Genomic DNA, 14,046 nt, shown 5'->3' on the forward strand with positions numbered 1-14,046 from the left:
AAAGTTAGATATTTTATAAAGGTAACGTGTGTGCTGTTTCTCAAGGGGAGCCCCGCACCTCTGCGTCTTACACTGAAACCTGCACAGCTAGCAAACTCCTACTCACTCTATGTATTTGTCATTAACAAACAGTGAAAACACAGCGGTGGCCACACGTTAGTCAAAAGTATATTAATAGGCAATGTGGGATGGAGTTTCTGAAACACAGAGCTGTATGTCATGTCAGACACCTGCCAGTTTCCTAGTATCTCTCTGTATTTACTTTATAACATTCAGCTCACCCCCTGTGCTATTACACGTCCCATGGCACAAACCTGCCCTGCGGAGGGGTTCAGCACACGGGATTCCACTCACTTTCACTTTCAGACTAGGGGAGTTCTATGTGCTATGTCATCAAATGCTCTGTCCAGCCATAGTGACGGGCCTCTTCCATTCACAGACATTACCTCACACTGAGAAATTGCTGTACTTAAAGGATACAATCAACATATATTACCTTACTTTTTAAAGGGCTTTTTCACCTTTAATTAACTTTTAATATGACCCACTAGTAATATTCTGAGACAATTTGCAATTGTTTTTTAATTATTTTTATTACTTGTGGTTTTACTTGCTTTTTTTCAGCAGCTCTCCATTTTGTAATTTAAGCAGTCTGGTCAGGGCCAGATTTAGCGAAGCGGTGCCCCAAGGCCGAATGCTTCTGCACGCACATGCCCCCTCACCCGCATGATCCTAGCACCTGCCTAGCGGGGAGCACGCAAGAGAGCTTAATTGCTCCGGGGCACTGGGGAGTTTTGAGTCCCCAGTACTCCTTAGGTAATCGGCTGGGTGACATGCCACCCCTAAAATTTTGCCACCCTAGGCCTGGGTCTTTGTGGCATTGCCACAAATCCAGGCAGAGGACCTTTGTGGCCTTGCCACAAATCCGGGCCTGAGTCTGGTTGCTAGAGTCCAAATTACCCTGCAACCATGCATTGATTTAAATAAGAGACTGGAATGTGAATAGGAGAGACCTGAATAGAAAGATAAGTATTAAAAAGTAGCAATAACAGTTTGAAATTGAGAAATTGCTGAGCCATTCTAGACATTGTATAACATACTAAAAGTTAATGTGAAGGTGAACCACCCCTTTAAAATCTTGATATAAAATATTTGACAGTTTTTTGTTTGTGTCTTAAAGAAAATTATTTAGATAAAACATTTGAAAAGTTAGCCTCAGTGCTTTAAATGTACTAAACCGGCATTTGTGCTGTGTATGAATGTATGAAGAGTATGTCCTTATTTACAGAGCACTACTCAGTGGTGTAACTACACAAGGGGAGCCCAGAGGGAGTATGATATGTCAGTATTATGAGCGGCAGGGGGATCACAGGGAGACCTGCAAGTATGTGCAGGGGGGGAATTATGGGTCGCTTACAATTATGTGCAGAGGGGGGCCAGAAAAAAAATTCACGGAGGGCCCAGGCCCCTGAAGTTGCGTCCCTCCCCTGAAGTTGCGTCCCTACTTGTATACACAGTACTGTACACAGTTACAGAGATTGAAGGCAGATTTACTAAACTGGGAAATTTATAGGGGCTGATCACCTTTAAATTAACTTTTCATATGACATAGACATTGATATTGTTAGACAATTTGCAATTGGTTTTCATTTTCTTATTTTTTTCTGTGGTTTTTCAGTTATTCAGTTTTTTGTTCAGCAGCTCTCCAGTTTGGCATTTCATCAGCTATTTGGTTGTTAGGGTCTTGTTTATCTTAGCAACTGTCAGGGCTGGATTTCCTCTTTTGGCGCCCCTCGGCCACCAGGTCCTAGTGCCCGTCCACGAACGCACACACATCACCCCCTCCCCAGTGCTCCTTTAGATATGCCATGCCGCCCCTCAAATTTTGCCTCCCTAGGCCTTTTTGGTCTTGCCACAAATCCAGTCCTGGCAACTGTGCAGTAGTTTGGCTGACATACTGGAAAAAAAGAATAGGAGAGGAACTGCATAGAAAGATAGGGAATAAAAAGTGATAATGTCAATAATGTGACCCCTATTTGAAAGATGGAAAGATGCAGCAGGATAAGGCAAATAATTCAAAAACGATAAAAAATAAATAATGAAGACTAATTGCAAAATTGGCAGAAACAGGGCATCCTAGTGTACTAAAAGTATACCTAAAAGTGAACCACCCCTTTAATGGATTCTTAGCACAAATAATGCCATAGAGTAAGATAGTCCTGTCTGCATCAGTGCCTTTTCCATCTAATGTATTCCCTCATCATGCAGTACTGATGTATAAAGTGACTCTTCTGCAGTGCTGCCTAGGAACTTGGGGACATTTGCCTAATATCCCGTAGCTTACATAGGAAATCTATAGCATCACCTAGGCATTGGGTTATCTATTTTTCACATTGTCCTGTTAAATACAACACCCTGCCAACTATTTCTCTCTGCCCAGAAATAAAGTGCTCTACCTGTTATCCGATCAACCGTTTCAGGTGACAGGTGCTACACAGCATTTAAGACCCCCTGCTCAAGGTCAGAACTAACTATAAACCAGTCCAAGGTCGCTGTAGGTTTGATAAAGGGCCCTGATAACGTTGCCATGCTTTGATGTCTACAATTGAGCCAATAAAATCATCTTTGACTTCACAAAACGGATCAGTGTGCTACAGCGACCTTGGACTGGTTAAATTTTTCTCTCTGCATGAGAAAACACAGCGAGGTCTGATATTCACAAGTTGTCACAACATGGGTTTGCTTCCATGCTTTTTAGTGGTGCTCACATAATTATGAGCGTTTGCCTATATATATATATATATATATATATATATATATATATATATATATATATATATATATAAATAGACACATGAAAGACACAGCTGTATGCTACAGGGTGTTGTTGCAGATGTAGCACTTACACTTACCAAGGAGTTGCTGTTATACTGGTGTGTGATACTGAGTACAGATATATACAGCATCCTGGTGCTATGTGATACCCATTATCACTATAAATGATTAAGACATACAGCACAGCTTCATAGTGAAGCATGATACTTGAATTAATCACAAGTCCTTATTTTTTCAGTTACAATGAAATGCCACTCAATCATGTCGTGCAGTTTATCATTATTACAACATACGGCTAGACTCATAGTCTAAGGGCACATGGGGTGATTGTGAGTATTTTGCCACCCATATGATTTCCAGTTTGGTGGGTGTGTGGCAACCAATGACATTACAATTTTGATAATTGATTGGACTGGACTGGACCAGTGCGATCACGTCAAAATCTTAATGGAACGCCATCCTTAAGAGCTCTGAATATGTAGATATATTAATATACAGATATGGGATCCGTTATCCGAAAAGTGATTGCCCAGAACGCTCTGAATTATGGGAAGGTTTTCTAGAATAGACTCAATTTAATCCAAATAATCCAAATTTCTAAAATCTATTTCCTTTTTCTCTGTAATAATAAAATGGTACCTTGTACTTGATACAAACTAAGATATAATTAGTCCTTATTGGAGGCAAAACCAGGTTATTGGGTTTATTTAATTTATTTTCTAGTAGACTTTAGGTATCCAAAATTACGAAAAGTTATCCAGAAAACCCCAGGTCTTGAGCATTCTGGATAACAGGTCCCGTTTCTGTGCTCTAGGATTCACCTAAGAATTTGTCCTCTTTAAAAAAAAGTAGCCTGGTCCTTCCACAGACTGATTTAGCTTAGATTCAGATCATTAAACATCGATATAGGCCATCTAATTCAGGATATTGCTAGTACCTTTAGATTAAATAAATCAAGTCCTGGAGCAGGTTTTCTGTATTCTCAGACACTTGTAATAAATAAACCCTGTCCTGCAATATATTTCTGAATGTCATGTTTCTATGGCTATAAAGCTTTCTGCATGAATGAGACATCTGAAGAGCCTGAAACCAGAGAACATGTCTGTGTGCAGGACTTGTCATTGAACCATGACATTCCCAGATCACCTTTTGTAGGTCGGATGCTCTCTAAGCAGCAGCTGCTCTCCAGTTACAGAACATTGGATGTTCAAGTTGTACGTGGGTAACCAGCAGTGCAAATGGAATAAATGCCATGGAGAGAAGAGAGATAGCATTCCCTGCACCACAGCGTAGTACTCTCTGCTTCTTAGTTGGACGTCTGATGGAATATACACTTACATGACTGAATTTATTTAGGATTTTGCTCTTCCCTGCAGACACAATGCAGACATTTTCAGCACGTGTTCGTCATTTACTGTTCTGTGTGTTAGTTCTTCTGAAAGGTGAGATCATTAAGCCTCATGGTTCTAAATCTTAAAAATGTTTTTATCTGGATTTAAAGCTGTGCTTTTTAGCCTATTTTGAATATAATCCAGAGTAGGAGTGGGAGTCTTACACTTTGAATCCCAGTGGCATAATTACCGGGGGAGCAGGGAGTGCGATTGGGCCAGGGCCCGCACCCCCTCAGAACCCCCCAGCAGCTCGCACAAAATGAATTCCTTGAAGTTCCAGGGGTACGGAGGGGGGCAGGGGGGCCGGCTGCGTGTCCCGCGCCAGGGCCCGCCCCCCTCTAGTTACGTTACTGTTGAATCCCAAACTTTTAACTAATAGTTCCTACTAATTAATTATACCGGTATGGGACCTGTTATCCAGAATGCTTGTTTTCCAGATAAGATGTCTTTCCCTAATTTGAATCACCATACTTTAACCCTACTACAAATCATTTTAACATTAATTAACTTTGCCTCCAATAGGTAGTAATTATATCTGAATTGGGATCATGTACAAGCTACCATTTTTTTTTATTATAGAGAAACATGAAATAATATCTATAAATTTGAATGATTTGATTAAAATAGGGTCTACGCGAGATGACCTTCTCTTAATTTGGATAATGGGTTTCCGGATCACGGATCCCACACCTGTATAATCAAAATATATATGTGTCTGTATATGTATTGTTATTAAAAGTAATTTCACTTTCACTTTAGCTTCACTTAAAATCATGGGACCCCTTATTTGAATCCTAGCACAGAGATGAAGAACTCGTGTTTAAACAGATGCCAATAGATGAACTGTTTATTAGTGCCAAAAATATGGCAATTTTCATTGCTACAATTACCCTGTTTTTTTTAAGTAAAAAGTACATATTTATTAATCTCTCTAAAGTTTTTATAAATATGCAGTTTAGTTACCACAGTTGCAACTGTAAATTTTGTTTTGTTAACCAACCAGCCTAAAATGATACAGTTGTGCTTTTACCTGTAGCATATATTTGGCAATGTGTCTACGGTTCATTCCTTTGTATTCAGCTCTATGTATGTGTTCAGCTATTCAAAATGAATACATCGCTTTTCACTGTCCCTGAGCAGCTTCTGCTACATGCTCAGCCAATTCCTCCCAGGGCAAGTTATCTAAATATCACATTATTTCCCTTACTTCCATGGCTCACCACAGATATTATCTGAAAGCTGCCTTTGCAAGATGGAACCAGATTGGTTCTCTGTCCTGTACAGTATTTGGTTCTTCTAGATCACAGCATAATGGTATATGTAGCCAAAAAATAACATATTTTCATAGGAGCATTGGAAATATCCCCTTTATTCCAAGTTATGGTATAACGGACAGTAGGTGGCTTTTTGCCCACTTATTGTCTCCGCACAAATGTTTTCAGTTAAAACTACCCCCTGATTTTGTCATTGGTTACTATTTAGACCAGTGGGTTATCAACAGAGTCAGCAGTCCAGTTGCTTTTGGGGAGTTGAGAGGACACAGTGGGGGTCCAAGTAAATATAAGCAAAACAGATCATTTTAAAGATGGCTGCCCCTCGAAGAATTTTGTGTTGAAGATCAGTATATTCTAGTTATGACACTGATCAAACACAGCTATGATACTGATCAAATATTGAGACTGGTCCTTTTTTTCCCTGTACTTCTGCGGAGTGATCTGACCAGCTGGCTACTGTCCCCATCCGTGGAACCACTGCAAACTGCTGTGCTTAAAGGAGCTTAACAAACAGATCAAGAACTATACCTGGGCTGGCTATACCAAATAATGTTCTCAAGTTGCCTCTCTGGGGTATCCACACATCAGCAGGCAGATATTGGGGTTGTTGAAGCAATAGACATGCAGGAGCAGGTGAACACAATGCTATCGAAGAAGTAGCTTATGACAATAGTAACCAACTTGTATGTTAGATAGAAATGTCTGATAGTGTGATCTTCTTTTTTTAAAGGTGCTGAATCAGCAAAAGGAAAATATGCCCAGATGTTATTTAGAGACCTATTTGAGGACTACTCAAATGCACTGCGTCCAGTAGAAGATACTGATACAGTACTAAATGTCACCCTACAGATTACTCTTTCCCAGATCAAAGACGTTGTAAGTATGACTAAATGCCAGTGTTTGTGTGACTAAGTGTCATACTCTATACAGACAGACTTGCAGTTCTGAGCAACAATTACCCACACCAAATCACAATTTTATGTGGCCTTTGTTGGAGTTTTGTGCAGGACTTCCCCAGACCTCTCAGAGGTATCCCCACTAACTGTATGATGTCATTACCAGCAGAAATCTGCCGCCGTCAATAATCAGGAGTAACACAAAAATATTTAGCAACTGTGGAAAGCCCCGTAAGCAATACCTTGCTGTTATTTTCCCTTTTTTATTTCTTTAATGGAAATACAAGCAGCTAATTGTATAAAGAGATTCCTGCTGCAGGACTTTCACAGACTATAGCTGTAACTGTTTGTGCTTGCAGATCCAGAAGAAATAAATAATGTTATATGATGGTATGGCTTGTTTTTGGCATAAAATTTTTTTATATTTTTTTACTGATTATAGGATACATAGCATACTTGAGCTTTTCTGTTTTTTTACCCCCTGGTAACAATAAAAGGTCATCAAAAAGAGAAATTTCTACCCAGAGATTGCCACTGCACAATAAAAGGAAAAATACCCCCCCCACACCCTTTTTATGAGCCCGTGCAGTCCGAAACGCATCAAGTGTGATGCTGTGTGTGCCGATGACTATCCTTTAATAAAGATTTTGGATTTTAAAAGAACAGTAACACCAAAAAATGAAAGTGTTTTAAAGTAATGAAAATATCATGCACTGTTGCCCTGCACTGGTAAAACGGAGCCGTTTGCTTCAAAAACACTACTATAGTTCATATAAACAAGCTGCTGTGTAGCAATGGCGGAAATTGAAAAACAGCTATATGGCACAGGTTAACTAATGGATAACAGATAACACCATTAGACAGACAGAGCTTATCTGCTATCTGCTGTGTAATTTGAGCCTTTTCTCATTTGAATGGCTGCCCCCATTGCTACACAGCAGCTTATTTATATAAACAATTGTAGTGTTTCTTAAGCAAACACAGCAGTTTTACCAGTGCAGGGCAACACTGCATTATATTTTCATTACTTTAAAACACTTTTATTTTTTGACGTTACTGTTCCTTTAACTACTAACGGTGTGCGGAAAACTTAATTTCCTTTTTCCTGCAATCACTCTCACCTTGTTTCATTGTATAATGATGAATTAAAGGACTGGAAGTCCCTCTAATTTCCATAGTGGGTGGTGCTCAGCTTCTCTGTTCCAGTCCCAGAACCCATCACTTCACAGTGGAATAAGGTGAGGGAGGTATTGCTTGACACCGTGAATCTAAAGGAGTTTGGGAAATGGTTCTTATGAGTAGTGATGGGAGAATTTGTCCCTAAACGGCAAAAAATTCACAAAACGCATTGAATCAATGGGCTTCAAAATTATTTTTATAAGCACTACTATTTTGTCCAAATGCTTTAAAGTCAATTAGGCGTCCGAATAATTTCGACTCACAACAATTTTTATGCGCGTGACTATTCTGACGCGCGCCCAAAAATCTTTTTGGTTGTAGCAGATTTTCGGCAATGATTTTTCAGTTTTGTGAATTTATTCGCTGGTGATGAAACGTGGAAATTTGCCGCAAATTCACTCCTGGCGAATTTATTCGCCCATCACTACTTATGAGCATCCTTGTTTCCTTATTTCCTGAAATGATATAATACATCTTTGTATGGCATGAACATTATTATATATATACAATTCTTCCAGGATGAAAGAAATCAGATCTTGACAGCATACATTTGGATAAGATTAAGCTGGTACGATGCTTACCTAAAGTGGGACAGAGATGAGTATGATGGCCTTGATTCTATCCGTATTCCCAGCAACATGGTTTGGAGACCAGACATTGTGCTGTACAACAAGTATGTCATTTTATTTTCTTGTTTATCTAACATCACAGGAAGTGGCCAGTGTAAGAGTGCTAGAGTATTCTAGATGTGTCATGTGTAAGAGTGCAAAGCTTGCTTTTGGCTCTTCAGTATAGAAATTATTCAGGGGCTTCACATATTTGTCCGGGCTCTTAGAAGAATACATTTCAGAAAATGAACACAGTGCTGGCAAGGACAACAACAAAAAAAAACCTGTTTATTGCTGTTAAAGCTGCAGAAAAAGACTTGTATGTATAGGCAGGTTTATTAGCAAAAGACAGTGGCAGCAAGGTCACTGATATTTGCATTTTTACAGGGTAAAATATGCACCGAATCCAGGATTCCGTTCGGGATTCGGTGAGGATTCAGCCTTTTTCATCAGGATTCAGCCGTATCCTTCTGCCTGGCTGAACCGTATCCGAATCCTAATTTGCATTTGCAAATTAGGGGTGGGGAGGGAGATTGTGTGACTTTTTGACACAAAACAAGGAAGTAAAAAATGTTTTCCCCTTCCCGCCCCTAATTTGCATATGCAAATTAGGGTTCGGATTCGGTTCAGTATTCGGCGGAATCTTTCGCAAAGGATTCGGGGGTTCGGTGCATCCCTAGTAAAATATCTTAGCAATATCAGTTCTTCATAATTATAATTTAAGTTCAGTTTTACAATCCTTTGTTATTCCAAGTACCAGTTTAGTGGGCCCTATCTTTACAATTCAGCTTGTATTTGTGCTTAGGGAATGGTAAGTACAGTAGTTAAGATTGGGGAAAGAATTATAGGCTTAATTATAGGCTCATTTGTTGGGGTCGCTATGTGAGAGGATCTTTTGCCCATTTGGTCACCATGTTGGGGTAAATCGGGATTGCATCATATGGAGTAGTGATGTGCGGATTTATAAAAATTCGACCTGCACCAGACCCTAACCCACCCACTCCCAACCTGCACCCAACCAGCACCTTTATTTATAGATCTGTTCCCGAAAATGGGGCAGACATGCACCTATAAATAGAGGCTGCCAGAGCAAAAAGCTGGCAGAGTAAGGCCACGGTTGGGAACAGTGGAAGAAAAGCTAAACCCTCTCGTTAATGCAATCCTCTTCCAACAGGCTTCCATTATAGTGATGTGAGGGCTGGTCCAACACCCATGGGTCGGGCGAGTTTGGGCTGACCAGCTCTTCACTATAATGGAGGCTGTTGGAAGAGAACCAATTCGACCCACTGATGCCTGATCATTATCTGGCCAAATATCAATGTGGCAGGACCTCCTAACATCCCCAAAACATGGACCAATAAACTGCCAACTCCAAAAACAAACACGGAAGTTAATTTGCTTCTGATGTCCATAGTGGGTGTGTTGTGTGAATGTCATAAAGGCAATAAAACTTGCTTATCACTACCATGGAAAGAATGGTGTATTATAAATGGATTGTAATGAATGATTGAAAATTTGTAGTGATGAATATTTCCTGCTAACAGGGCAGATGATGAATTTTCAGAACCGGTCAATACAAACGTGGTCCTAAGATATGATGGGAAAATCACTTGGGATTCACCGGCCATCACAAAGAGCTCTTGTGTTGTTGACGTCTCTTATTTCCCCTTTGATAACCAGCAATGTAACTTGACGTTCGGCTCCTGGACCTACAACGGCAATCAGGTGGATATAATCAATACTATGGACACCGGGGACCTGTCTGACTTTGTGGAAAATGTTGAATGGGAAATGCACGGCATGCCAGCAGTGAAGAATGTAATTACCTATGGCTGCTGCTCCGATCCATACCCCGATATCACCTTCACTTTGATCTTGAAGAGGAGATCTTCTTTCTACATCTTTAACCTGCTAATTCCCTGTGTCATGATATCCTTCCTGGCTCCCTTGGGTTTCTATCTACCTGCAGATTCAGGGGAAAAGGTTTCGCTTGGTGTCACTGTCCTGCTGGCCCTTACTGTATTTCAGTTAATGGTTGCAGAGAGCATGCCTCCATCTGAAAGTGTTCCTCTTATAGGTAAGTATAAGTGAACTTCAATAAAAGCTTAATGTGTTTATTTGGTAATTTATGGGTTAGTACTAATTTATGGATGCAGGAGCATACAGCAATAGGGGCAGCCCACTTTGGTATTAAAGTAGTAAATAGATGAATTGTCACCGGACAAATATCAACTCAACTCTTTTATATACTTTTAATATACAACATGGGTACTTAATACATTACAGTTAAATATATGTATATTGAAATTTACCATGGAGTTCCTTGAAGTATAAAGCAACAAGCTGAATGCTTTTATCAAGGTAAATGGCAGTAGTGAGCACATCACAAACATTAATTGCTGGATAGACCACTGATACACAGAAGAGGGGATGGGCCCAAGTTACACCTGAGGCCCCACTGAAACAATTTTAATCAGTACGGGTAATTAAAATGGGCCTACCTATACGGTACAGCCTATGGGCCATACACGTAGATGAACACCTTTGTTCCATTCATCTGACAACTTTAATGATCAGAACAGCAGACAGCAGTGATGAGGAACCAAAGAACTGCATTAAGTTCTTTTGGTGGACCAAAGTAAATTTCTCATTGGGACCAATAATCCTCAGTTATCAACCCTTAACTGAATGTTGCCCCAAATTGTTCTGCATCAGATCTTATTAGATATTTTATACACTTAAATATATTATGGAGGTATTTGCAAGTTAACATGCAGTATTACATTGCATGGCACTCTAACTTCTGTCAAACCAGAAGACAATTTCTTCATTGCCTCCTTCATTATATTGAACTTCATGCTCTGAAAGGTTATTCTATAACAAATTTCTTGGGCCATTGGGGCCGACCAATGATATTTTTTTCCCCACTGGTACCTTAAAGCTGCCCTGACCAGCAATCCTCCTGCTGTTTCTTTTACTTCCATAGTTGTCAGCCAGCTTGTGCATGATGCAAATTAAAATTCAATAACTTCTTGATACTGTGGAATTGACCCTTTATTTACAGACCCAGGGGCATAACTATAGAGGAAGCAGACCCTGCAGCTGCGGTCCAGGAGGTATAGGGGCCCCATGAGGCCCTAATTTATATACTGTTTCAATAAATAATGGTAAAACTAGCTAACCACTTTGGGGGCCTGAAAAATAATTTGCCGTGGGGTCCAGTAATATGTAGTTACTCCACTGTACAGACAGTTTCAGTTGTATTAAGATAACGTGTCTGTTTTTATTTTAGGAAAATATTACATAGCAACTATGACCATGATCACAGCCTCCACTGCACTGACCATCATCATAATGAACATTCACCTCTGCGGACCAGAAGCAAAGCCCATCCCTCGGTGGGCCAGGATTGTGATACTGGACTACATGTCCAAGATATTCTTTGTTTATGACGTCGGTGAGAACTGCACCAGCCCACAGAGTGACTCGGATACAAAATCTAATGGAAGTGTTCCCTGTTACGATGATTATGAGAAAGAGCAAGAGGCTTATAGTAGCTTGGGTTGCCCTGTCTCAGCCAGTGGTAACTTGTCTTGTGACGTTGACATTAACAAAAAGTTAAACGGACACGTTGGAGGACATTATGGCCTACAAAGGGAGATTCCAGAAACTCACTGCTGTACCCACTGCAACCGCTACAGAATCCTCACAAATAACATTGAATATATCACTAACTGGTACAAGGAACAGAAAGCAATAAGTGCTAAAGGAATAGAGTGGAAAAAGGTGGCGAAAGTCATGGACAGGTTCTTCATGTGGGTCTTCTTTAGCATGGTCTTTTTCATGAGCATTTTGATTATTGCCAAGGCAGTGTGATTCTTCTTGGCAGCAGTGATATATTTAGAATAGAACAGTTTCTCCTTAGGTCTCTGCAAAAATAATATCTTATATATTATCTTATAAATGAAATGGTAATGGCATCTTCAACTCTCTACAGTGAGCTAGATGCATTCAATTCTAAATGAATTAATAACTTTGATTGTGAACCTCCCAAAAAATAACAGGCTGCTTAGGCATGTTTGGGGGGGGGGGGGCTGCTGACGAATTCTTCTAAGTAGAGCAAAGTGTGGAGTAGTTTAGTAGCTGATAACCAATATTCCAAAGCTTTATAACGATATAAGGCTTCTCAAGCAAAGGACATTGCACTTCTGCTTTTGCACCACACAGCAAGTGGATCATACTACACTATTTTATATACATGACATGAAATATGTAGCAACACTGCACCAGGGCCATATATATAGCTGTGCCCATGGTAAGGTGAACATATACATTATTTTTCTCCATGAAGTCTATGGGGCTCAGTTATAAACACTGGACACATTTTCACCGGGGTAGTAACCCATAGTAACCAATCCGTGCTTAGCTTTATTTAGTTAGCTGCAGGCTGAACACTGAAAGCAATCATCTGATTGGTTGCCATGGGTTACTGCCCAGGTGCAAATTTGCCCAGTGTTTATAAATGACCCCCAGTATCACTGAACACCCCAGTAATTGTGCCCAGGGGGTTCTTCATTTTGCAAAAATGGAATGTAAAGCTTTTTAGAGCTTTTCCAGCTAGTTATGACAATTTGAGTCTGCTAAATATGTGAAATTTCTGTTTTGCCTTCTTGGAAGCAGCCACGTCGTACGACAGGCACGCACAGCGGGACTCCAGGCAGCGGTAAAATCCAAAATACGTTAATTACACAGACATGTAGTGTCCTAACGCGTTTCGTGTGTCTCCACACATAATCATAGGCAAATAAAGTATTTTGGATTTTACCGCTGCCTGGAGTCCCGCAGAGTGCGTGCCTGTCGTACGGTTGATTTGGAGTGTCCCCTTGCTGAAGGTTTGGGGCGCAGCACCCGGGCCACCGAAAAGGAGCGGTGAGTGAACCCAGCATTTGCAAAAGTTATACCAAGTGGAGGGTTCTGAGTATGAGCACCTGAACCACATTGCCGATTTGGTGAGCTATTGGGGAATTGCCTCACAATAATTTAAATGAAAGTTGGTGTTTAAAATTGCCCAATACGTGCATTATAAGTGTGTACAGCTTTTTTTTTTTAAAAAGTCGGCAGATGAGGTTCGATCACTCTAGTTTTTGTGTGTTCTTCTTGGAAGCAAGACAAAATCTAGGCACATATTGGCACAAGATGGTCTATATAACGTTAAGGGTGAATGTAGGGGATACGTTTATTTATTGTTGATGTAAGATGGTGAGAGTTGCAGTTTGACAACAATGGGTTAGACTGTATCATAAATCATCAATAAACATAACTTGTTGTTTTTTTTCTCTATATTAAACTGGCAGAAAACTGGCAACTGTAGGACGGGAAGGTTAAAGAGAGAAAGGAATTAGTTTCACGCAAACCTGGTACAAGTCGGGGTAATAATCCTCAGATTCCTATAGTGAAGGTTCACAGAGGGTTTTCTGGCTTCCAGTATTTGGTGCCAAGCTGATGAAGACCTGTTATTTATCCTGGTCAATTGCTTCAGTAATGCAGTCTGTGTGGATCATTGTTCTCAGTGCAACCTAATCCATTAATGATGTGCTAACACCCTGCCAGGCTCAAAGCTCACTCTTATACCATGCAAACTGGCTGCTAAATATTTAAAACTATAATTAAGTTGGTAAGACAATACGGACATCATAAATTAACAATAAGATGAGAACCTAAATGCAGTTGCACCTCTGTGGGCATGTCTTTTGCAAACAAAAACTTGTAAACTAACATTTCTTTGTATTTTAGCCCCTTACTGGCCTTATGCCGTCTGCTATTGTGATGAACAAAAATTACAGTACAGACTAGGGCAGAGATT

General features: G+C 40.1%; 1 protein-coding gene across 1 annotated transcript; it reads left to right on the top strand.

Annotated features, from left to right (window-relative positions):
• The first annotated feature begins 3,896 nt into the window (after positions 1-3,896).
• Positions 3,897-12,632, top strand: LOC108719593 (neuronal acetylcholine receptor subunit alpha-9). The gene is made up of 5 exons (XM_041583818.1): positions 3,897-4,057; positions 6,229-6,376; positions 8,094-8,248; positions 9,728-10,260; positions 11,476-12,632. Exons 1-5 carry the CDS (start codon positions 3,897-3,899, stop codon positions 12,057-12,059), a joined length of 1,581 nt encoding a protein of 526 aa, XP_041439752.1. The 3' UTR covers positions 12,060-12,632.
• Positions 12,633-14,046: the final 1,414 nt, after the last annotated feature.

Source organism: Xenopus laevis, chromosome 1L (assembly GCF_017654675.1).
Source record: "Xenopus laevis strain J_2021 chromosome 1L, Xenopus_laevis_v10.1, whole genome shotgun sequence".
Classification (NCBI taxonomy): Eukaryota; Metazoa; Chordata; class Amphibia; order Anura; family Pipidae; genus Xenopus; species Xenopus laevis.

Coding starts and splice junctions, on each gene's coding strand:
- LOC108719593 (XM_041583818.1), top strand. CDS start 3,897: ATGAATGAGACATCTGAAGAGCCTGAAACCAGAGAACATGTCTGTGTG. Junction 4,058..6,228: donor GATGTTCAAGTTGTACGTGG/GTAACCAGCAGT, acceptor TTCTTTTTTTAA/AGGTGCTGAATCAGCAAAAG. Junction 10,261..11,475: donor TGAAAGTGTTCCTCTTATAG/GTAAGTATAAGT, acceptor TTTTTATTTTAG/GAAAATATTACATAGCAACT.